Genomic DNA, 26,112 nt, shown 5'->3' on the forward strand with positions numbered 1-26,112 from the left:
AAATGCTTTACTTCAGCTTTATTATTGCTGCCAGGTATCAAAATACTAGAGAATGATCCTATAAGCTTGTCTGGCAATTCTTCATCGTGACCACATGACAAACGTAAGGCTGCTGGGACTAAGGGGGAATAAAAGGAGAGGCGATTAAAATATTGTGCTGTTTTTATTTTGTGTAAAAATCACACAGCTGCTAGTTCATTCTGCAGAGACATCCATGCAGTTAAACATCTATGATCCCACAGCCATAATATAAGCAATTAAATAGAATATTTGCTGTTAGTCAGCAATTAATGCAAATTTACATATGAGATCAAAAGGTGTGTATCATACAATATACAACATACCCCTTATACAGTACATCAACCTGAACAGCAGGGAAAAGAAGGCTCGCCTTGGTTCAGTACAGGGACAGTATAGTAGGGTGGAGATCTGAACGGCAGGAGTAAGGCTTAGAGTACAGGTGAAAAAGAAACCGAAAACATGGAAAGTTCCAGAAAAAAAAAAATCCAAAGCAAAAATCGAACAAATAAAAAGAAAAAAAAAATGACTCAAAAGACAAGTTTAGGTACCAACACAAATTAAGTCATACTAGTTAAGATACTTATGCAAATTAAGTGGTTTATTTTTTGAGTTGTCTTATACTCAGTAAGAACATGAAAAACATGCAGATTAAAATGGTTTTGGGGGGATTGGGGTGCAGTCATTTAATTCTAAGCTTTGCTTCACACTTCTCTACCCAGTCAGGAGAGAAACGCAGTGATCGGAGTGGGACTGAGGCAGGTAAGGTACAGTGTAAGCTACAGGAAATGCCTGTGTAAGTGGAAAAAGTAAACTAAAAAGAGGAAGAAACAACAACAAAAAGGAGGAAAAGTGTATGCAGTTGTTTCGGGTCAAGTACTGTACAAGGTACGCAATTTGTCGTGTCACTCTCAGAAAACCGCTGGGGACGCAGGAACAAAAGGAAAAGCTCGTCCTTTGATGCCAGAGATTAGTAACTGGTGCCCGGACGCACGCTGGGACAGACCCTCCATTGTTACTGCGGCATGCGCAGGGAGGGGGGAGGAGTCATAAACATGAATGACTGCTGGCCGTCGTTACTCATAACCACGCCGCTTCCCTCGGCCTCCAGTCCGGCCCGGTGCTCAGCCGACCGGCTCTCTTCTTGCTGAAGTGCGCCACCTGCTGTCCACAACCGCAATGTGCGCTGTCGCTCCTGTCAACTGAAGACTTGCCAAGCGGAACCGGAAGCACTGCTCTGGTAAGGGCGGGGGATAGACATTTTTAAATATATACTTCTTTTTTTTATTTAATTGAAATGAAAGTGCCACAATTGGGAACATTCCTTCCCCCGGAACCCCTCTGGAGCGACGTGCTCTCTGGCCAATCGTGTCTGCGAGTGGGCTGGGAGGTGGGGGGAGGGGGCGTGTTCATTTGTACAGCCTGCTGGAGCAGAGGCGGGGTGGGAATAGGGGGTGAACATTAGAGTCCTCGAAGGGGACGGGCTGGACTCTAACGGTCTCTGTCTCTCGCTCTCTCTCTCTCTCGCTCGCTCTCTCTCTCGCGGCCTTGCAGAAAGTTCAGACGCGTGGTGGATGCCCCTCCCCCGTTATAAATGTGAAAACGGTCTCAGCTGCTCCAGTTGCACTTCCAAGGATATCCTCTCTTCTAGCAGGTCCTGTGGACGAAAAGCACAAAATCCCGCTTAGCACCCCGTCCGTCCCAACCCCTTTTCTCCCTATCTCAGTCTAAACAAAAACGTTACAACTGGCCATTAAATGATCACAGGCCCCTTGTGTTTCCTTGGCAACCATGACCTACAAGGCTTGCAGCTGATAATCCCAGAGTCTTCATGTTGCTTTAGCCACTGATCTGCAAGACCAACTGAGGATTACAACTCACTAGTGTTACCAACTCACTAGTGTTCAATCGTGTGATATGTTAGGCCTTCAGAGACTCAGCAGAGCAAGCTCTCCATTAACAAAATGACTGCGAGCCCCTCTGCTATAGGCATTGCTCTGCATGGGTAGCCCATTCGCTCAAAGGGGAAGGAGACAGGAGAACCTGCAAGACAGCAGCCTGACCCGCAGCTGAACTTCTGCGTCTCCCCCTCGCTCATTAACAGCCGACCCACATTCCATCTGATAAGGACTGCACGCCGTGTGATGTCAAGGCCCAATAATATGCCTCAAACGCCAAAGCGAATATCGCGGATACGCTTTAGAAAACCATGCTGGACGTCACCCCCCGCATCTGGGATGCCCCACCCACATCGCTCAAGGACTCAAGATGTTGCTTTGTTCACTCAGAGAGTTGTAGCCACAATTGTCTTGCTTGATTATGCTACTACCGTTATCCATTTTAGGACTAGGATTACTTTTTTTCCCCCTCTGTTGTTCAAAAGATTTATTTATTTTAAACTGCAAGGCCTAATCAGCATTTTTCACTGCCGTCTCCTGACGGGGTAGGGGTGAGGGAGAAACCATTCTTACCTTTAACTGTTGCTGTAATTCACTATTGAGCCGGGCCAACACAGTATTAGTTTCTTTGTTTCTTCTGATCGAGGCTTGGATTGACTTTTTGTCCTTGCCAGCTGATCTGTTAAAAAAAGAACACAATAATGGAGAAAACCTGCAAGGCCACTACTCACTTAATTCAACAAGCTCCAACTCGCTGTAATGAACACAATACAACCTTCTAAAGGGTGTTTAATAGTTGAGCCAAAAAGAGAAACAAACTTTCAAACAACTTGCAGAATATATCAGAAAAAAATGTGCATCCCCATGCAGGTTTTTGCATGTTATACCAATATAGTCCTCCTCCTCCTCCACAGTATTGAACATGAGGATGAGCAGCGGTAGTGGCACTGCTGCTCTTTAAGGCTGATCCTCGGTGTGTCTGTACCTGGGAATAGAGGGCTGCGTCGCTAGCACAGCCGCTATGACGTTGGGCTTCTGCGGGTGCTCCTCTGTCTCCGGCCGCAGCTCGTCCTCCGATTTTAGCCTCCTGCGGACGGGCTTTGGCGGGGGGGCAAGGGGCGTGGAGCCTTTGGCCTGCGATAGGGGGGTCGAGGGGGGGAAACACACGGGACGCCTGTGAAATGGGCTCTTTGTGCAGAATGGCACCTCGGAAAACAAATCTGTCCCCAACAGCCAGGCCTTTCATGTTCAGTATCAGGTTATTCAGAGTTATTAAATTACCCAGTTAATTTAATCTCAGGGTTCTGTGAGGAGGCGTGGCTGCATCTGCATGCTACCCACGTGTCACTGTGTGCATGAAAAACAGCTAACCTGATCACCAGTTTCATTATTCCCCACAGGATAGCAACATTATTCAAGCATCCGTCATTATTAACAAACACAATACAGTTCAACGTATCACGGTTACATAGCAAAGATTATTACATTATCTAACATGACTAATAAAATACATGAATATGAATGTGAGGGAACTAATGTTTCTGTGGAAAGTCATGATAAGCAGACAGTCATTAAAGGAGACCTCCAAAGGGGGAAAAAATGAACTAATAATGCAGAAAACGGTAAATGAAGAATATCTCTGCTTGGTTTCTGGATCAATGCCCTGCGGGGGCCTCAGACCTCAAAGTCTCCCTATTTGAAGGGGCAGTTAGCAGTGTCCAGGGGTATGGTTTTAATAGCCTCCGATTTGATTTGAGACCCAAGACATTAATTCAAATCGACGACCATGAAAACCACACCCCAGGACACCGTAAACAGTCAATGCCACTGGGCGGAATGACATGAGACATTCTTAATCAACGCCCCCCTCCCGCCCCAGGGTGAAGGTCCCTTTAAATACGCGGAGTGATGTCACTGAAGGGATGTCGTGCGTACCGAGTTCACAGCCGCCGCGGCTCGGTCTTCCGCCAGAGCTTCCGCCTTCGCTGTTCTCAACGAGCCGGCCGGTTCCCCCGGCTTCTCTGCCTGTACACAGCGGACACACAACAACACAATCAGACACAACAACACAATCAGACACAACAACACAATCAGACACACAACAACACAATCAGACACAACAACACAATCAGACACACAACAACACAATCAGACACAACAACACAATCAGACACACAACAACACAATCAGACACACAACAACACAATCAGACACAACAATAACACAATCAGACACAACAGCACAATCAGACACAACAACACAATCAGACACAACAACACAATCAGACACACAATAACACATTAACACACAATCACATTCAAACACACAAACGTATTCAGACACACAACAACACATTCAGACACCAATGTTATGCACAGAGTCCAACTCAGCCCCTGGATTCCGCTGCTTTGGCTTAATTGCCACCATTATTCACTCTGACGTCTTTAACGTTTTCCGCAAATGACAAACGGCAGCTGACGGCCGCGTTCCTGGCACGACCTCCGCAAACATTCAGGTTCGCCGCGCGTGGAGAATCGGGACGCAGTGCGGCGAACGCGTCCGACCGGTCGACCGACCGGCCCAATTAAAATCCAGACGCTAGGCTCCGCCCACCTGCGAGCTTTCCGGGTGCTTCTCCCCGTCCTCGGAGGGCTCTGCGGCGAAGGCCTGGAACTGGCTGAAGTCGGCGAAGTTGGGCTGCTCGGGGATCTGCTGCGGGGAGGTGCTGGCGTGAGCCGCCAGGCCGTCCCCGTCCACCGGGCGGTGGCCGTGAGGGCCGGCAGCCTGCGGCCAGGGGGACAGAACACAGCGTTCAGTCACTGATCACACTTACAGACCACGGCAGGGCAATTAAACGTTCTAATTCACACCATACCTCTTAAAATAGGGAGCTCTCAATTACCCTTTATGACCCTAAGTATCAGTGGACAACAATCATCTAGAAATTGCTTTTAATCCAATGTATTTTTAAGTAATTGTCTTCTAAGGTAGAAATGCTTGCCAGTTGCCACTTCAACAGCCACTATCTGGAATTCTGAGAGACTGCATCTGTCCATCAGGCAGCACTGAATGAGCATGGAAACACTAAAAACTTTAAACCTGAGGGTGGACTTGACCCACGATACAAACCCTAAATACACACAGAGAATCATCCAATACTATTATGGAATTTTTGAAGTCATATGATATAGCTTCTTTAATGCCTATTTTTAATATAGTTTTTTATTTTTATTATTATTTTTTTACAGAAATATCCATTTGATATGCACACTGAAAACAGTGAAAAGTATACAATAACTTGTTTACAGCAAAAGGATATACGTGGAACTTGAACACACACAACCCACAGTCTTATCAAAGCTTGACAGGAAGCTCAGAGAGCACGAAAGGAAGCTACGAGCAGACACAGAACTGGAGAGTTCCTGTCAGCGTGCAGACGCGCGCGAGACACGCAGACACGAAGCGCCGGGGCGTACCTGCGAGGGCTGGGGGCGGGGAGGCACCGCTGGGGGGAAGGCCACGCCCGCGGCCGGCTGCTGCCCTGTAGAACAGAGTCAAACACGACGATAAGGATGGGCGCTCGTCATCAAATGCTGCAATGTCGTTTTAGGTACTCTATTTATCCCTGTAAGGTGTAAGGTCACAAACAAGTGATTAGAATGTTCCTAAGTGAACATTCTGAAGTGAACGTTCTAATGCTGATGTCACAATCCCTACTGGCAATTAAAAGCAATGAAGTTCTAGAACACTGACTTAGAATTCCAAAAAAACAAACAAAAAACTGCTCTTCAGAGGGTTAAAGCAGGCAAATCAAAGTGCAGGTTCTCTTTCATCTGTGTCGAGGCGCGTCCTTTCAGCATCAGCATCCATGGCCATACCTGCGGGGACGGCGGCGAAGTTTCTGTTCATGTCTAGCGAGGAGGATCTCGAGTGAGACGCGTGGGGCCTGGGGGGCGGCGGGGGCGGGGCCGCGGCTTTGAGTCCTTCGGGAGACGTCCCCGAGTGAGATCTGCAGCCGAGGGCGAAGAGGAAAAAAAACACAAAAACCTCTTTGTATTCACAGCGGCGACACACTCAGCCCGTCAGGCTTCTCCTGTCCTTCTTATGACAAACTGCTCGAGTTCCACCGCTTTCTCAATTAAAAATACAATGCCGCAGTACCGCAGGGGGACTCAAGAGAAAAATCTAATCATGCTGCTCTGTCCTCCGCATCCACAGCGACAACTTCCAGGACGACAGATTCAGGCAACCCTGATGAAATCAGCCCACCTTTGTCTCGTTACGACACTGCCTATTGGCTCTTGATCTGATGTGAATGAGTCGGAACTGCTGTATCCATCGCCTGTGAGACGGAGAGGAAGAATTACTCGAACGCAGGGCCATCATTTCGCTGGCGCTCAACTTCCCTAAATAGCCATTTCATGACAACGGCCTGACACAAACACATTTATGGGATCAAACTCGGGTGGTCAGGGAAACGGCTAAAGTCTGATGATCACACCACTTACTGCCAGCAACTCTAAAGCAGAGCCACAGGGCGATATGAAGGTAGTTCTGAAAGTTACAGCAAAACAGCCTTAAGTCTAACTGAGCCATAACTGGTAACATAAATGTTTCTGTATCAATGCAGAAAGCAGTGAGCAATGAAACTGAGTTCTGCAGTGCAGTGGAAGCAGCGTGGGTGAGTACACAAGGAAATATACCTGTGGTATTTGCAGCTACAAATTTCATAGAAGTTGCTAGCTTATTCTCCTCCGACAGCTCAGGGGGCTTAGCCATCAAAGGGCTCGTAGGATGTGTGTGCTCTGCAAGGAAACAAGCATTCAGAATAAGGAGCGGTACATCTTTACATCCAGTCTTAAAAATCATAGGACTGAAACATCCAATACAGATTATGGCCACATAAATTCACCAGAACAGAGGTTATGCCGGTACACTCAAACATTAAGTGCGAAAAACCGCCGCAAACTGAGCGGCGGGTGGGGCGGCGTTGAGCGGAGAGGAAAGGAGGCGCGTCTTTACCACTTCCTGTTCTCTTCAACTCCATTTCCTGCATGTGGATCTTGCTGGGGGTCATGCGGATGGGGACGGGGTGAACGATGGCCGTATCCTGGGAGGAAACACAAGCGGCGGCCGTGTCATCGCCCTTACGCCGCGACCACGGCAACGCGCCCCGCTCCGTCACAGAAAACACGGCAGGACAATTTATGGTGGGAAACCGTGACGACCTTCCACACCATTACAGGCGGTCAGACAGGAAATGTGTTAACGACTGTCCTTATAAGCTCTTAAAGCAAATCTTAACTCCAAGGTTCTGTACTTAACCTTACGCATGTAATATTTCAAGTCGTAAATCCATCTAAAACGTACAATTAAGACTTTGTGATGCAAGTTACAGGATGAATTTGAAAAAGAAGGGCACGGTCGGCCTTGGCATGAACACACAAAACGACACAGGAAGGCCGCAATTGCAGCGGCATGCTGGGACCATGAGTTTTAAGGGATAGAACCGGGCTGGGGAGGGGTTAATGAAATAAGTAATAATGAAACGGCCGTACTGAGTGATTGACTTACAGGGTCAGCTGGTGCAATGTTAGAATCAAATTGGGTCAGAGTTTGTGAGCTGGAGGAGCGTTCGCTAAAAGTCTCCCACTGCTGGAGAGACAAGAGCATAAAGAAAAAAAATAATTAAATCAGCACACTGATTTGCTGCAGAGGCATGATCACAACCAATGCAATGGAAGCACTGCCATTTGGGCGGGGCAGGGGACACCTGTAATTAACATACAATAAACCCATTTATTCATAATGCTTCATTAGCAAAACCTGACAGAAGGAATGGTTGGAACTGGTTAGTGAGAACTTTGATCACAAAAGAACAGAACTAAAAATATAAACAATTAAGAAGATGGACATTTGGTTTTCACAGCGGGAGTTCTGGTCCCATATGCATTCAATTTCAGCGCTGAGAGTAGGTCTGAGGGAAAATTAAGTCTCAAGCTCTCAGAAACTCATTTCTGAGAATTTCAAATTTGCCCATTTCTCTTCGCTGTTAGAATCTGCATTCAAAGCCATTTATAAAGCTTTTCAGAGCCTGTAAGTCCTGCTCTTACTTTCTTACACCAGAAAATGGCAGCTGCTGGAAATTAAAGGCACTCTGTGATTATCAGGAAAGTAATATGTTGTTGGTAGTCAGGATGTCAAGGAATGTTTGAGACTGTATTAACTGATTGGCGGGGAGTGGTTTATTATTTTTTTTAAACAGATGTATAAAAAATTTCTCTAATGTCACCAACTTAAAGAAACCATGTAATAACCTTTGTTTTCTACAATTATAAATCCATTTGTTATGTGGAATGGCTCTCAAAGAATTCATTTCATTTCAGCACTGGTGATCAGCAGACATTTTCCACGTAGGAGCAGAATGGTTAAAAACTGCATTGACAAAGCACTTCTGCCAGACCCTATGCTCTTAACAGCCATTGCAGTGAAGTGTCTCTATGCACGCGGGCATGCCTCAGACTGTTATGAGCGCATTCAAAGGGAGAGTTCCTTGGGTAAAACATTTTAGCATGCTTAGCGTGCATTCCCTAGAGCGCGCTAAGAGTCTTTATGAATACGCTCCCGGCTCCTTCATTGGCTAAACGACCAAGCCCTCACTGGTGCTGCTCAGTTAACAACAGCACAAGGGGTTGGACAGAACCTGCATAGAATTCTTCAATTTATCACTTACTGGGAAATGAATTGTCATATGACTTCAGTAAAGTGCTATAAATTACCAAATGGTAAAATGTAATGCGTAAATTGATTATCCTATAAAATGCATCTGTACATGGTCAATAAACTAACAAGCAATGGCAATATATTTGCACAGAAATGCAGGAACTGGGTACACATTCACCTGGACCCCCTCCCCCCTCCTCCCCCAGGACATTCTTAGAGCTTCTGCAAATCCAAAGTATACTTAAGAGGCAGAGAGAACATCAACAACAAATAAAATATAAATATAATACATCAAAAGTTGTAGCAAATGTCTCACTGCGCAGATGCAAACTACACAGTCGGCTACAAGCTTAATCACAACAGGATAAGGCCTAGAAACTCACTCCCCCAACCAAACAGCCAATTGAAGGGAGGCCACAATGAAAATATGAATTTTAAAAAATATATTTGCAGAATTGTACACAATACCAAACATTAAATTCTACATCAAGAGCAGACCAATCTGCTCTTTGGGTCAAAGGTCATTGGCAGGTGAAGCAGGGGTCATGGAGCACGTGAGACGGGTTGTACCTCATTGCTCTGGTTGAGCTCGGGCCAGTTCTGGTTTAGGGAGGGCATGGAGGGGGATTTGTTGGGGGTCACCTCCACAGGCGAGCTGGAGTACCCCACCTCTGGGACTGGGTCAGGGACTTCTGCAACAACACGCTCGTGTGAGAAGTCAAACAGACAAACTAACCAAACCAGCTCGACTCACGCATTCGCTCACTTCCTTAGCGCACTGCTCTTCCTTTAATTCAATTACACATACAGTGGGGACGTTCACATCGCTGCACCGTAAAGGGAGAGTCCAAATTTATTTTTGGCCATCTCACCCATCACTTCACTTAGCAAAGCCAACGTTGGTTCTGTCTGCAGCCATTCATTGAGGTAGCACAGCTAAAATGCTGCCTGTAGATACTGTCAAATATTTTTGTACTGGATGCACAGGGATGAATTTGGTATAGATAGCCAAAAAGCAAAGTTGGACTATCCCTTTAACTTTGCAATTGTACAACATGATAATAATGATCCGCTTTAGCCTGCAGTGCATTTATTCTTCATTTGTTACAACAGCCAGCTCTCTCCAAACAAGTGCTCAAATGGTGAAGATATGTCCAAAACATTGCCTTTTAAAGTCATGAGAGAAAGCCTCTCTCTCCTTGCTTTTACCTGCTGAGTCATCCAAGTCAATAAGCTTTGGCATTAAGCTCTCTGGCAGTTTTTCCGGAAGGTCATAGCCATTTTTTCTTGCTACCACCAAATGAAACGCAGCACAGAACTCGTCCAGTGTTAAAGCACCATCTTTATCAAAATCTGACAGCTCCCTGAAAAGTAAAGGAAATGAGTCAGAGATGGATACACACTAGCCGTTAAGCAATAACTAAGAATAACACTCCATTATTAACGTGATTCGAGAAGCATGAAATACATTTTAAAAGTAAGGCTGCCTGGATTCATCATTCAGAAAAACAGTGCAGTTTCATGCCAAAATTTCAGGTCAGTTTTCATTTTCATTTCACAACACTGCTGATGTCATACTGCTTATCATTCAAATGCATTTTTAATGACCTCAGCTAGCAGATGGCCTTGCCCAATCATAGGTATACCGGCCTGCTATCTCTCTGAACACAGTAAGCTCTAACCACACAAAAGCATGACATGACACAAAGCTCGCTTACCAAATGTGAGACAGTTCAAGGATGGGCAGCTTTGATTTAGTGAAAAACTCCTTGGCTGCAGAGCCTGGAGGGGAGGACGGAAGCAGAAATGCTCACGTAATGAAGTGAAACGTTAATGAAACTGCAGCTCTTAAGCGACAGACCCCAGCTCTGGTCGGGAGTGGGGCGAGGGGCTGGCTTTCTTACCGGGGATGAACCCGTTCAGATCCGGCTGGATGGTCTTGAACTGGTTGATGTAATACTGCCTCTGCTCGTCTGTGATCTTCCAGGGGTCGTCGTAGTTGCTGGACTGCCTTTGGAGCTCATTCGCCGTTGCGGCAGACGCGACCGTTCGGACCGTTGTGCTCTCCTAAAGTCCCCCAACGTGACAAAATTAACAAAAAATAAAAAAATGTTAATCATTTTCTCAGAGAAGAAACATTTAGGACATCCAGCATTAAGCCTTTGAAAAACTGTACTGTATCAAGCAAAATAGAAGCCTTTAAGAAACTCTACTGAATCGGGATCAATGAAAATACACAAAATAACAGATAGGTACGTATGTGTCAGGTGGAAAGGTTCTGATATTTGTCTTCCATGCAAAAAGCTGATGGGAAACAAGTGATAAAAATGTCTTTGCATTTCTTGTTGGTATAACAACAGTTATCAACCAGTAATCAACACAACAGATTAAAAAAAAGAAACTGTGTGTTTTTTTTTAGACTTGAAGAAAAAGAGACTTATATAGGTCAGTGAAGCTACAGAACTTCGACAGCAGTCTGGACAACGTGTTACAAGGTCTGCTTGCCATTGCCATTCATAAAGCATGCCCCATAGCAAAAGCCATCTGCAAAAAAAATCACTATCGATATCATCTGCTACGGAACCGTGTATGTTCTGCTAATCCTGTCAGACCCTCGTCACGCTGGCCTACACCCCAAGCAGCGAATTCGTCCCGCGAAAAGCCTTCCGGAGATCGCCCGCCTGTTCTGAGCGCGCTCGCTAAGCGATGGCGGCCTGCTATCGGTCAACCGGCGCGCACTGCGCTAGCCAAGAAGCCCGGAGACTCGTAGCCGTTAGGGAAGAAAGCAGACAGGGTCCGCGGGAGCATGTGCTGCACTACCTGGACTGACGAGGGATGCATTGGTGGAAGTGTGCTGGTAGGGGGAGTATCGGTGAAACTGACCCAGCTTTCCTGAACGGGAGGGGGAGAGTGGGCAGACCACATTGCATCGCCTGCCACCGGCCCTTTCCGAGGCAGAGGGGGGGGGGGGGGAAACGGCGCACAGTTAGCAAAAAGAAACAAACAACAGGCTAAAAAATAACAACGAGGTTAGCATCACACACTATGCAATTTCGCCTATTTTAATGAGTTCTTGTGCTGCCCATTACTTCAAGCTTAGGTATTGATTGTTTAGAGACCATATTCAGTGCACAGTGGATGTGATATTTACATTTAAACCAATAAGCAGTGCAAATGTTTGGTGTGTGTGCGCCCAGGGTAACTTTACATAACATTGTGCTCCTGTTAATACCTTTCAAGGAAAGAAAGTATGTATATAACTATCTTGTGGCTGAATGAGAACTTCAAATGTCCGTGAATAATAGCTAGGAATAATGCAAACAAGTGTTGGCTGGTTTGAATTAAGCAGAGCACATACTGGTACGTCCGCAGGGCTAGATACCAGCCGTAAGAAGGGTCTTTTTGAGAGACAAGCCATATTTTCAGTGGCTGTGCCGCTATATGGTATAGCCGTGCGATGCCAGCCACCCGATAACCACCTGATTGTGCTTCACCGAAGGGCGTCCAGACGGCACCTGCTACCGCGGGCTGTCTCTCAGAGTTCCCGCCGCTGGTCTGTCGCTTGTGCTTTCTCCAGGAGTTGGGGGAGGCCGGCGGAGACTGGTGGGGGGAAACCACGGGGGACGTGGTGTCAGGCTGTAGCAGAGAGGGGGGGGGGAGAGAGGGAGAGAGGGAGGGAGGGAGGGAGGGGGAGAGAGAGAGAGGGAGGGAGGGAGGGAGGGGGGAGAGAGAGAGGGAGAAAGAGACAGCAAGCTGTTAATCATCTACTAGCCTTTTTTGATTAAAAAGTCCAAGCAGGTTTCGCGAGCTGCACAGAAACCTGACTTCACTCTGCCAGCGAATGTGGCCACAGGGCTGATGCTTTCCCTCGGATGATGAAGGATGTGCTGGCGCATAGCAGCATAGACATTTGCACAGGTTGGGGATTCGCATTGCGAAAGTCCCAACAGAGCCCTGCAGGCTTGAGTCTGCGTTCTACTCACAGAATATGATTCTGGGCGGAATCAGACCATTTCGGGAACAGAAAATAAAGAGTTCCTGTTTTATTAAAGACTACATCTTTAAAAATCTGTACCGTCTGATGTGCAATGCAAGACTGCTGTGCTCTTTATACATGATGCTCAACTATCCCATTTACTGTGTTATCTCATTTCTAACATGGCAGCCATTGATATCACAATGGGCTAATTATTTTGGACATTGACAGCGATCGTTATGTCAATAACACGGTCTGGCAGAAGTTCAATCATAACAGATTCAACCCAGTGCTATATTTAGGTTGTTTCTACATTCTTGCAAGATGAGACATAAAAGTGACAAGACAAGACATAAAAGTGATGAGACATCTAATCTGGCAAGGGAGAGGCTTGGGCCAGGAATTTTTGCTTGCGATCTGCTTTGTCTGTTTTCAAATTAAAATATCCACATCTCGGATAAACACCAAAATAACCCATCTCACAAAATCCAGTTTGTCATGTGGGCTATAACCAACTTCTATAATTATATTCAAGTGTCAATTCAAAATAGACGAGGACAATACTTTTTTCTGGCATCTCCCATTTGCACAAACACTTCAATCTACTCAGTAGCTGTAAAAAAATTAAAAAAAAAAAATCCAAAAGATGTCTAGTGGAAAAATCTAATTCAACTCAAAAACACCATGGTGCAGGAGCGTTTCCAAAAACAGCTCATTCGCACAATCACAAAAACATTCCCTTCGGTACTCCTTCAGTTTAATTCACATTAATGTATTTTACCTTTAAAATACAGTTGGCCAAAACATCAACTCACACCGAACTTAACCACATAACTGGACAAAGCGTTGATTTGGAATCGATGCCTTCAGAATACGCTGCTGACAGAGCTCTCGTGAGGGAGTTTCCCTTGCGTGACTGGACAGAGGCCTGTTTAAAAGGGGCTTCTCCTTTTTCACGAGGCCGTGTCAGTGCTGAGGCTTGCGTGTGGGAGGCGGAGTCGGTCGATTTAGGGCCGCTCGGTCGGTGGCGCTCCTCACCTGAGGTTCGGCCGGAGGCGCGCAGGGCTGGATCACCTCGTGGCTCGACGCCTTCTTGGACGGCACCCGCCCGGGGGGGCGCGGGATCACGCCCGAGTAGGGCCCCTGGTTCTCCGAGTCGGGGTACAGGGCGGCGTGTCGGGCCTCCTGCTCGTTCTTGCCCAAAACGAACCTGGGCAGGGGCAGGTCCTTCACTACACACGGGGAGGAGCAAAGACGGCATACATGGTTACAGGCCTCAACAACACATTCCTCTCTAGTGTAAGTGTACGTAACCAATTCATTTCACTGTAACCCCCAGTAACCCATTTATAACTTCAAAAATCATGCAGTCCAATTTTGGTGCATGGCAAAAGTTACTACACAGACCAGTGCATATTAGAAAAGAACTCTTATTGTAACACTGTCTTTCAACAAACACCACACGTTTTTATCACATTTTTATCATTAAATATTAACACTGTGGTGAACTGACCGTTTTTTGGGGGGGAGGGGGGGGGTTAGTTGACCACAGTGTTAATATTTAGGCCTGATAAACTGTGTGGCGTTTACTGAAAGAGCCGGTCAGTGTTACAATAAGAGTTTCTTTCTAATATGAAATGGTCTAATCTTGTAGCATTTAAGTCAGTTTGAACCGTGGTAAAAATACAATAGACAGGCACTTTGACAAACTATGACAGGGATATGCCACAGATCACCTTGAGTTGTAAAAAGGGAGTCAGTTCAGCTCCTGGAACACTATCCCCTAATGCACATAATGAAAACAAATCCTATAATACTAACATCGTGCACCAGAGTTCAATAACGTATCAGTGTCTGAACTCCATTTCCCCATGGAGTGGAGCAACTGATAACTCTTTCCTAACATGCTCTGCTCGAGCCCTCGTTTCAGGGTTGGCAATTTCCTGTCGACCGTCTACTCCCCCCCCCCGCTGCGTCTTACAGCCTGCGGGGATGTCTTTATTTCCTGTCTGTGTCATCTCTTTTTCTCTAACTCAGCCCTTTCTCCGAATCCTATCGCCGGGTTTGCGATAGCCGTCCTTCCTTTCAGAATACGCAGCTGACCAGGAAAAGCCTTTATCACAGCTTGTGCATTGCGAGTGACATACTGGTCATCAGATAAACTGGAGAAACTAGAACAAAGTTATTACCCTGTATACAATTTTATGATGTCATAGCAATTGGCTAAATTATTTGCCTTTGCCCAAGCAAGAGCAGAAGTGAAAAGGTTGGATTTCATTTGTTCTCCTTAAATGCAACAGACATACTCTCCCCTTCATGTGTCAGCCATTATGCTGCATACTGCAAACACAGCTACAAGACATGAAAGGGACTCAGTATTCACAGCACTGTTTACCTGTGATTTTAAGTCTTAAGGTTTGAGTAAGAGTTAAGGTTTGCCACCAGTGACATTCGAGACGAAACTGGACACCAAACACCATTTTTCAACCATGATGTAGCATACTGGAACATAATGATAACCTTACATCCGTCAATCCTAGCATGTTCAGCTATATGTGGAGCAACGGCAATGGCGATCGTGAAAAGGCTGTCCGCTTACCGCTGTTCAAACTCTCGGCGCGGAGCGGCAGCCCAGACTGGGCCACAGCTATGAGCTTCAGCGCGATGTAGAACTGGCTCCGTCCGAAATAGCCCAGGCGAGTGGCACCGCACAGCTCCGTGATCTGCAAAAAAAAAAACAACAAATAAAAAATGATTATAATTTAAAAAATGACCCTCTGTAACCACGAGTTGACCTAAAACACAGCAGACCCGTGCCTCAATACCTCAAAAAGCAAAAATACCAGAAAATGTTAACCTCTGACCTTGGGGATTTACTCCTGCAGCGGTTGTGAATCAGGAAACGTGTCAAATTGGTGAAGTTTGTCGGTGGGTCACTGTTTAAAGCGATATTTAAATGAACCCACAGCACCCTGCTGTAGAATAAAAAGTCCTTTGCCTGTTTGAACTGCACATTCTGAAGGCAGCTCTGCAAAACTTTCACCAGCGATGCAGGAACCTTAAATCTGAAGAAACTTTACAGCCCTGCATGCGTTTTTTTGCATTCGCTACACCGAGGATGGAAAGCACCCGAATGAGAGGTCAACCTGCGGACTAAACTTAAATTACTCACAGATGCTGCATTTCAGTAACCTACACCTTGAATTCCCAAGCCATTAACACGTTCAGATTATTCTCTGAACGAGACAGTGAGGGAGGGGACGGTCAACATTTAAAACAAATTTAATTTCAAGACCCAAAAGGAGTCGGGTACATTCTCCCAATCAGTCAAATTGGTGAGGGAACCCAGTTATGGTCAGCTATTCAGTGCTAGACTCATGAGAGTGTGTGCTATCTCGCTTAATGCAGCCTGATATTCATCTGACCTGTATCATTATTTTTATCAGGACAGGCATAAATCAAAGGGCACTCCTCTACAAGTACAATCCATTTCAGGAGGTCCCCCAACAGCAGCTGCTCTGCCGACCTTTGCTACAGTTTTTTTTTTTGCGGACCTGAGGAAGGTCCACTGAGGAGGAAAAGCGGTCGAGCTACAAGTGTTGCCCAGTTCCCTGTACCCACCAAAATAGAACGCACTACCAAACTCGGAGCAAATTCAGCACAGTCTGAGCCTGCACACAGTCTGCAATGGACTTGAGATTATGCTTTTGAGTGTGTATATCGCGGAATTGAGGTTTTGTCTAATGCAGCACATTTAGTTGGTCATCTAAAAGTTTGAGTAATCATTCAGCATTTGTGAAAATTAATTAAAATTTTAATTTACATATGTTAAAGCGGCTTCCAGTACAAAAGAAAGAAAAAAAAATAACAGAAGAATATGCAATAATCGTTATCATTTTGTTGTAAATTTCTCAGATTTACCAAAGAAAAAAAATGAACAAAACTGATAATGCAAAAGGTGAAAACGTGTAAAATAATTGCATATTTTCTGAAAAGCTTAAAAGATGAAAAACCTTTACAAGCTCAACATACTGAACATATTACTGCAAGAATTCCACCTTATTTTCTCTAAATCAGTCGTTGTATTAATATGAAAGCAGTACAACTGTTGAATCATGAAACAGAACACTTGAATAGTCTACTAAGAACAACATTTTGTGGATCTGCAGTTTAAACAAAGCATTTAACAAGTGCTTTCTAAATTGTGCTTTATCAATTCATGAAAATAAAGGTGTACAGAGAGAAACTGATATTCTGTTTATTGGGTGTATTGATTAGGAACGACCAACCAGAGATATGCTGACAGAGCAAAATCTGATGCCTGTGATAAATACCTTATTCAGAAAATAAATTCCCACACTGAGCATCAACAACAGCAGAGAGGAACAAGGCAACTACAGGGCATGCTGGTGATATTTTAAGAATTCAGGAAACACCTGCCTTAAGGAGTGCACCATGGCAAGCTCCAGACTGAGGCAGACTGTGACAGTCTAATCCATTGTATATTCTGATAATGGGAAGGTCCAAGGACATTAATGTCCATCTAAGGATACGTGCGGAGGAACTTTTATCTCCGTGTACAAAGGGCAATGTAACTGTGGTTAAAAACAATTAAGAAAAGCCATCTACACCAGGCGGAGAACCAAATGTTGGAACACTGACCGTCATAACAGGAGCAGGAAGGATTATCAGATTTTGTATAATATTAACCATCAAATATTATGAGAAGAATCTGCAAGACGCGTATGAGAAGCCACAAATGTCTTGGAATGACCTAAATCATATGATACAGTTGGAACTTAAATTAGACTACAGCCAGCATGTTCACGTTTAGTGATGACTCATAACGGCTTACAGAATCCGTTTCATTGCATAGTATTCAGTGAAACTCACACCAAGCGTAGGAACGTGCAGCGAAATGCATGATCACAACCTATTCTGTACTCCTGAAACAAATTACTAACAGGTAGGCCGTGTGTCCCCCTGGCAGAACTAGCCAGGAAACAGAACAGTATGCCCTGAAACACACTAAATGCTGATTCAACCGATGACTCAAAAAGGCACACCCCTCCAAATCACATGCGCTCAAACCTAAAAATCTCCAGTTTGTAATACTGCGCACTGTCAAACGAATACAAGTGGTTCGACCATCTGCTTTTTTCCGGCAATTGACTGCTTTAGGGCCATCTAGCTATGTCCCACCCTTGAAAAGGACGGACGTTTCACTAGCCACTACATGGATGTCCTATGAGTCGACATGTTGTCAGCTAACGCCACGTCAATTTATTTGGGTACATAATTAATCTATTATTACCATACATACTCATGAAAGCTTCAGTATAATGAAGATTAAGATTTATTAGACTTGAATAATAACGTCCAGATTGCACTGATTCAAACTGTTCCGACTGGCTAAATACATACGTATTTCAAGTAACGTTCCGGTATTATAATTTAGCTAATAACCGGGCTGAATATTCTACAGGCGTCACAGTTAACAGCCAGATAGAAAATAGTTGCCTACTATAGAACAAACGTTATATTTGCTTCTAAATGATAGCTAGCTAGCGAGCGAGCAGTGCAAGTTTCCGCTTTTAACATGCCTATCTGCAACAAGGTATAACTAACAGTCACAAAACATACCTTCAACTCTATCTAGCCAGCAAGTTAGCGATACTGAGCTACACCACCGGTAGGCCAGATTCTGCACATAATATCTGACTAACAACTAGCTACATTTTTGCATATGGAATGTAAACTGGCCTACTGCACACAGCACACGTTCTATTTATGTTCCTCACCATCACGGTGCGAATTAAATCACCGGGAACGGCAGTAGAATCGCTATTAACTAGTCAGCTAGTCTAGCTAACAATCCAGCGCAATGAAACTGCATGTCGTCTATGCAGTCACGCCTACTACTTCCACACAAACCATTAGCTCGCTAAAATATCTAAACCATAAGCCAGGTAGGTAGCCAACTAATTATATCAGCATTTCAATAAAACCAATTCGACCAAGTTAACTAGTTAGCTAGGTAACGCCGTTAGCCGGTAACGTACAACAACTGACAACAGTCAGTAGCTAACTAGCTACTCCATCTCACTAACAAATCAAAGCTAATCTAGCACGTTAGCAAATGTTAGGTTCACGGATGGAAATTACGACTTCAGACCTTAACGGATTTCGACCCAGTTTGTCTAGGTAGCTGACAAGTGTACCAGCTAACTAGCCAAGTTAGAAAACGATCAGATAACGGTCAGCCAGTCAAGCTCGCTAATTACATAGGTCTACAGCCTGACATGTCAGAAGACGAGAAGTCGGGGCCGGCAGGTGTGTTGTGGCGGAAAGTTTCACGACCTGCTTACTAGCAAACTACAACAACGCTAGCAAGTTAGCTGGAAACCTGCAATGTTAAGTTACAGTTGTGACAGCTCGACGTGCTTGCCAGCAGTAAGTTAGCTAACGTTAGTTACCTGCAGGACCACCTCGTTAGGTAGCTGGGCCGCTCGGAAAAGGTCAAGAACTCTGCCGTTGGAGGCCACTTTCTTGGTGTTCTCCGTGTCGCAGTAGACAAATAAATCCGAGTAATATTTTTGCTCCACATCACTTAAGGTTAAACTTTCCATTGTAGCACAGGATATGGATAGCGCTAGCTAGCTTGATGGCTAGCTAATTACACAGCTAGCGGACCCAACTGCTGAAACTAGCTACCAAAGCAAAATTAACGACGTCGCGGTCTGGCTAGATTATTAGCTACCTAGCCAGCTAAAACTACCAGCTTAACCCTAGCCTTGTTGGTACACTTGCGGGTAAACAGCTAAGTTAACTATAGCAAAAAACCAACGTTTCCAATTGAAGTGGGTAGTTAGCGTTAGCCTAGAAGTAGGCGCACAAGCTAGCTTGCTTTGACTATTATTAGCTATCAGCGAACTTAGCTACTCGTTAGCCAGGTAGCCAATGTTAGCTACCTAGCTACCCAAGTCAGCAGTCTACTCCCGACGTTGGTATCATATGCCACAAGGGAGTGAAATAGGCCTCTCTGTAGCAGTGCAAAGTTTCTGACTTATCCTCCCAGTTTCGAATTCTGTGAATGGTGTTAGCAATAAAGTTTCATGGTCTTAGAGGTTCTTCCTCTATCAGCCAGCGCCGCCATTCCTGTGCTCCGTGACGTCACTCAACAGCCTGCCAGTCAGCCCGAGTCGACTTGGAGAGGGGAGGAGGAAAGAGGACCCGGATGAAACGTATCAACAGGACTTAGGGCCTGAGAATTGCATGTCATACCTATGGTCATACCTCCTCCTGCTGGTTATTTGGCTGTCATGCATATGCAGGGCATGGATGTTGCAGAGTATGGGCGTTGCATGACATGGGCGCCAAATGGCAAAAATAAAAATAATAATCAACAGTTGCTGCAAATGCCATGCCTTGTGCCATTTGCTGCTATGGTATACTGCTCAATAGAAGCTTTCTTATTCATAGAAATTCAAATAAATATGTCATATTTAACCTTTTCAACGTACTCGCTTTCAAGTGGGTGACTATTTTACCATTTTAACAATTGTGTCAGCAGACTCCTGATCATAGTTAACTAAACTCTTACCTGTATTTTATCTATACAGCCCAATATTACAAAGAATACAACAATAACTTAAGGGGAACTAAGCAGAGAACAGTTGCTAAGATTCAGAGGTTGTTTCATGTTTATTCAGCATTTGAATGCACACCCATGCAAAACGAGTGAATTGGGCCTGTTTGATTGCTACCCATCTCTTGAAGAAGTGGATTTTGATATGAATACTGTTTTAATGCAATGCTATGATCTTTCAAAAATGGGAATATGTCTTCAATAAAATACTGCTTTATATAGTGATTGGTTCTTCCCTGATTGATTGGGCAATTGCTATGTACCTGTAGCAAAGGTGCCTTCATAATTTCTAGGGTTCTACAACAAAATTGCCTGTGCTGAGAGACCGCAGAGTATGAAGAAGTGAAGGTTAGAAGCATGAATTTCAGAGAGAATTATCATTACACTATATTTGAACACCCCACCCCCTATTCTTTTACCTATTCTTTATTTTTCTGTTTTTTATAAGTCAATATACAACCAACTGTATACTTTAGCCACCCTTGAGGTAGTCATATTGCAGGTTCCATTCAACCAATGGGTGTTATGGTGTTGGTCTTCTACAAGGATGCAGACCCAACCCTACTCACTAAAACTTTTTTCCACATACAACACCATGGCGATTGTATACTGTCCTATGAGATCCCTTGGCACTGTTGGAATTTCCATCACTTCCACGAACGCCATTGTTTAAGCAGGATGACCCAGTTAGTTGTTTACAGCATACTGAATCTATGGAGGACGTCACCGTGATGGGAATAGCTTGTAATTCAAGACTTTTCATACAAACTCGAAAATTGTGGATTAAACATTAATGCAGAATGTATCATCTGATCTCATACATATATGATGCAGAACATAATAATAGTTCCCCGGTACAGTGGTATGTCTGTAGCCGTTTCCTCAGGTTTCGTGCTTTTCCTTCGTCTTTAAAAATGTTGCCAGTTTTTGGATCTTGCAACATATACCTATGCCTTGGCAACTGAGGGGGAGGAGATGCTGACGTCAGTATTATCGCGTTCATTGTATGGAGTGCTCTCAAGTCTCATTGGCTTCACCCGCTTCCTGTTCATTTAGAAGGTAGCAGCTTTTAGCTCCTGTGATACTGGAAAAATATATTTTTCTTTGGTGAGTAGACAAAACTTGTGATATAAGTGTTTAGAAAATCGTATTAACTGTGCTCGCGCAGGAAACATTGTTTTTTCGACAACTAGGAAGCTTGCAACTTTTAGAAGAAGGATCCATTCTTTAGCCCGCATTTTTACGCAAGGGTTAAAGAATTGAATAGTTACACTCTCGTGTTTTTAAGATAAGTGTGTTTTAACGATTATATGGTAATATCCGGGCGTAGTTAAAAAGCTGACCGAATGTATGGTTTTAGCGGCAAGTATGACCCAGTATAATTTCCCTGCACCTCTTCATATGGGTGTTGGTGAGACGACCTACTTCCGCATAAAGTGCACGGTTTATCACGTGAAATTCCAAGTTAATATTGAGCAGACCCACTTATTCTCTCAGGTTCTGTCAACATCGTGCTGCGGTCTGTTTAGAAATAATTGGTGTGCTTTATGAACCTATTTTGCAAATATTCATTTGATGGAACGAAAGAATAGAAATCCTTATTCAGTCGCATTAGCTATTTTATTTTCACTTGCAGACTGGAGTCGAAATTGATCTGGAAAATGTAATCTGCCTTGAGTGCGGAGTACTCACCGAGTTGATCACCGGCATATATTGTTTGCCAGCAGAAAATACCATGCCTTATTTGGCGATGCAATTGCAAGACGAGTCATTTCTGTACCATGGGCGTTAGATTTGGGGAGGCGCTGCACAGCTTTCGCTCATTGTAGTGTGCACAGGTAGAATCATAGCTAGACACCTAGGTAGAATCTGCGGTCTCTAAATACGTTTGGTGCATCCACGTGATATAAAGACCCGCAGTAAATAATTGTTATATTTGGCTTGGTTGGACTTCATTTAAGCAGTTGACTCTAAAATCTCGCAACAGTTAAGAGCGCTGGAATTTATGTGCACGAATTAATTAACTAAACTTAAAAGAGGCATGCTATATTTCAGTCATGTATTCCAATGTTGTAATGCTCTAACTTTCCAAAGCAGTTATTGACGCTTGTTGCGGATAAGTTTCTTTTATTTTATCCACCGCTTTTAATTCATTTTGCATTCAATTTGCAGTGAAAATGAATGTGGACCATGAGATAAAACTGTTAACTGAACATATCCGCCGACTTGGGAGCAAAAGTAAGTATGAAACGATATTAAAAGCAATTCTGAGGAAAAACGTGTAGTCCCCAGTAACACTGGAGTCTATGCAGTGGCTGCTGACTTGCACTGTGTCCTCATTGTCACATACAAATATGTAACTTGTTGGCTCCTATGAGCCACCTAAAATGGCTGTTATCACTTCTGATTAATTTTTGCAGGTTTATCTGAACTAGGACCCACTCCAGCAGCTCCAAAGTACAATGCTGCTTGTTCTGTTTGTAAATGTCAGGAATTAATACAGTGCAACAGTGAAATGCTTCATACTTTTCTGAAGTGGAAGGTAACTTAAAACTTAAGAAACCATTGAAGAGGAAGGATGTAGGATTGTTTATTGTCTTTATTTTGGGTCTCCTCACGCCAGGTTTTTGGTTTTTTATTACTGCCATACCAAAGTCTAGTGAATGGCAGCAATTAAATTACTCTCAATAAACTTGCAAGCGTAGTTTAATGTTACCATCATATAAATTCGTTAATCAATTACATCCATTTAAAGAAAGTGTTTCATGAATAGAAATTGACTATGGATTGCTTTGCTTTCACAGTTCTCTGTCTGCGGATTCTGCCTTAATATAACACTAAGTAAAATGCAGCTATTCATTACAGAGCTGTGTACATTCTTTGTGAATAATGAATTGTCACACCATGGTGTGGGTGAGGTTGGTGTAGCCAGATGTAGGTACTGGGTGTATGGTTGGAGTATGGCTTTACATGTAAATTAAACTGCCATTTTTTAAAGTATATATTTTGTACACCATACCTTTTCACCCATTTTTGTCTGTGTATTTTATGAGCCATTACAATGAAAATTTACTGCAGAGTTAGTTAATAATTAGCTAAATGCTAACTGTGTGAAACAATGTGCAATACAAGGTAATGCATAGATTTTACTTTATCGCCCATTTATCCAGATTCTCATGTTAAATAGTCAAAAATTTTGGGAAGAGCACATGAACATAAATCAACAGTCACAACCGTTCCTTTCTGTTGTGAAAGTGGTCCAAAAACAAATATGCTGAGCGTGAACATTCTTGATAGTGAATGTTTTTGATCATTTAGAATAACATTTACTATTACACTTGTGTTTATTCACTGATAATTATAGATTAATTTTTGTTCCACATGTCAATGTAATCAAATTCTTAGTTTGGCGGAAAGCTTAGTCAGGATAAAAAACTAGCTATTCTACTAGAAAAACATTCAGTAGTCATGATATTAATACTGAAAGAGAGTAAAACACAAGCGTTATTAACAAGGCATAAGGAGGTCTGTTCAAGTTGAAATCTATTAAATTCCTAGGGTCTGCGTGTGTTTCTCATTGTGGAAGAAGATTTGCTCTAAAATTCACTGTTTCCAATACAGATGCAGACGGGAAGTACAGTGTTAAGTTCGGCGTTCTGTTTAGTGACGATGAATGTGCCAACGTCTTTGAAGCAATCGTTGGGACACTGAAGGCCGCCAAGAAGAGGAAGATTGTCACTTTCCAGGGAGAGCTTCTTCTGCAAGGCGTCCATGACAACGTTGATGTCGTGCTGCTGCAAGACGAAGACTAGTGAATGTACGTGTTTTCCAAAAATAATTAAAAATAAAAAGCAACAACAAAGATCAGGTTTGCAACTGAGGTAGTACCATGCAGTGTCAAACAAGTCACAATCAGAATTTTATGTGTTTTCAGGGCAACTAAATATGTGTCAATTTTAAATTGCAATTTGAAATTTGTATGTTACATTGGAATGTAATTTTTATTCAGCAACAAAACGTTTCTAAGACATATCACAGGTAGTCTTGGTGGAACGAAAAAACATCCTGGTGGTTTTCATTTATTGTTTACATGTTCATGTTGCTACCTCATGAACTTTTGGATATGGACTTCTTTTTGACTTTTTTTGGACCAATTGTTTAAAGGAAATGTGTATAATTTTAATATTTGGTTGAAAGACTACTTTTTACTACTGTGACCATGGCTTGCATTTTACAAGTTTTGCCAAAGTTGGTGAATGTAGAACATGGTGTAGTCAAAGAGCAAGTTTCCTTGCCAATGCACAACAATTCTACTATGTGTGGCCATTAGAGAGAGAGGGTCAACACAATTAATGTGCAATACTGTACTGTTTCCTTACTCTTATATAATAGGATAATTTGTGCCAAATATATAGTTGGTTTTGTAAAGTTTTCTCAGGACTAAATCAACATGACCAAGTATTTTACATTCAACTTTTGGTTAAATTGTATTTCTTATAAAGAATGAAAAACAAACCTGTGTGATGAACATAAAATATAGCCACCCTCAATTTTTGTATTTCTTTAAAATAGTTACTATTTTCCTTTAAAAGATTGGCTGATGGACAATGTTTTAATCACTCCTGAAAAATCAAAGAGCTGCTAAAGTAATAGGTTCTGAGAATTCTCTTCAAAAGAATTTGATCCTTGTAGTATTAGATCCACTTGACCATTTCTTTCTGAGGTGAACAGTGTTGGTCTCTATGAAAATAAATTGACTGCGTGTTCTCGAGTAATTCTAATTGATCAGAGAACATGCAAAACTGTATTCACATCAGTAATGATTGTGGACATGTAATGAACACCGTTCAGGTTTTGGTTATACAGCAATATAGTCTGTTCTAGCACCGTGAGATAGACTCAGGAAGTGTTTATATTTGTATTCATATGGTTTATTGAAAGAAATCAACTGAGGTAGACAGCACTGGAATAACACTGGATCCACACATGGCAGGTCTGTTCAGATTTTGCTGCCTACATGTTCAGTACCTCTGTCAGAAGGATAAAAATGTTCTTACTGACAAATGTAATAAAAGCAATGAAAGTCAAATTACTAAAAAAAAATAAATAAATAAAATAAACTGAGCATTCAACTCGAAGTGTGTCTTATATTTTCATTGCATGTGCTTATACAAATTTGAGGCAAGCAATGTATATTATTTATGACAACCTGATAGAACACAGAATGCACAAGTAGCATCTAAATTGGCTGTATTTTAATATGTTTTTTAAAGAAGATTTTAAATCATTGAACATTAATGGGATGCACAAGCTTTACCCCAGATGTTATGACAAATTGATTTGAGTTTAATTGATAATCGTCCTCTACTTGCAAATATAAGCAATTGTAATTTTTCTCAAATATAGCCAAGGGAATACATTTTGTGATGTTTGAAAAAAGCTGAGGACATACATTGAGCCCAGGCACCTGTCCATATGTAACTGATGAAATTAAACATTTAGTTCAGCAGTACATTACATTACATTACAGGCATTTAGCAGACGCTCTTATCCAGAGCGACTTACACAACTTTCACATAGCATTTTACATTGTATCCATTTATACAGCTGGATATATACTGAAGCAATCCCGGTTAAGCACCTTGCTCAAGGGTACAACGGAAGTGTCCCACCCAGGAATCGAACCTGCGACCTTTCAATTACAAGCCCAGTTCCTTACCCACTGTGCTACACAGTCCTAGTACAGTTATAGACCAGACAGTGGGATCTGTGTAGGTTCTGTTGAGAGAAATGCATCAATGGGTTGTGGAGATAGTGACACATTTTCTGAAATATAACGACAGGACTGC

General features: G+C 43.2%; 2 protein-coding genes across 7 annotated transcripts; one reads left to right on the top strand and one right to left on the bottom strand.

Annotated features, from left to right (window-relative positions):
• Positions 1-144: 144 nt before the first annotated feature.
• On the bottom strand, positions 145-21,988 carry reps1 (RALBP1 associated Eps domain containing 1). 6 transcript variants are annotated; one of them, XM_064340398.1, is made up of 20 exons: positions 21,956-21,988; positions 15,215-15,338; positions 13,654-13,847; positions 12,119-12,275; positions 11,460-11,584; positions 10,544-10,706; positions 10,358-10,421; positions 9,849-10,003; positions 9,210-9,331; positions 7,491-7,571; positions 6,939-7,026; positions 6,620-6,721; positions 6,186-6,258; positions 5,795-5,925; positions 5,393-5,457; positions 4,530-4,700; positions 3,852-3,941; positions 2,902-3,050; positions 2,490-2,595; positions 145-1,675 (listed from the first exon to the last, which is right to left on the bottom strand). In XM_064340398.1, exons 1-20 carry the CDS (start codon positions 21,971-21,973, stop codon positions 1,607-1,609), a joined length of 2,247 nt encoding a protein of 748 aa, XP_064196468.1. In that variant the 5' UTR covers positions 21,974-21,988; the 3' UTR covers positions 145-1,606. The 6 variants fall into 6 exon arrangements, with proteins under 6 accessions (XP_064196468.1, XP_064196463.1, XP_064196466.1 ...); XM_064340393.1 differs by lacking the exon at positions 21,956-21,988 and adding an exon at positions 19,092-19,808 and having other exon boundaries at positions 11,460-11,572; XM_064340396.1 differs by lacking the exon at positions 21,956-21,988 and adding an exon at positions 19,092-19,807 and having other exon boundaries at positions 11,523-11,572.
• Positions 21,215-25,395, top strand: abracl (ABRA C-terminal like). Its single transcript, XM_064340400.1, has 3 exons — positions 21,215-21,370; positions 22,436-22,501; positions 23,885-25,395. The coding sequence occupies exons 2-3, from the start codon at positions 22,441-22,443 to the stop codon at positions 24,073-24,075; spliced, it is 252 nt and encodes an 83-aa protein (XP_064196470.1). The 5' UTR covers positions 21,215-21,370; positions 22,436-22,440; the 3' UTR covers positions 24,076-25,395.
• Positions 25,396-26,112: the final 717 nt, after the last annotated feature.

This window comes from Anguilla rostrata, chromosome 6, assembly GCF_018555375.3.
Source record: "Anguilla rostrata isolate EN2019 chromosome 6, ASM1855537v3, whole genome shotgun sequence".
Taxonomy (NCBI): domain Eukaryota; kingdom Metazoa; phylum Chordata; class Actinopteri; order Anguilliformes; family Anguillidae; genus Anguilla; species Anguilla rostrata.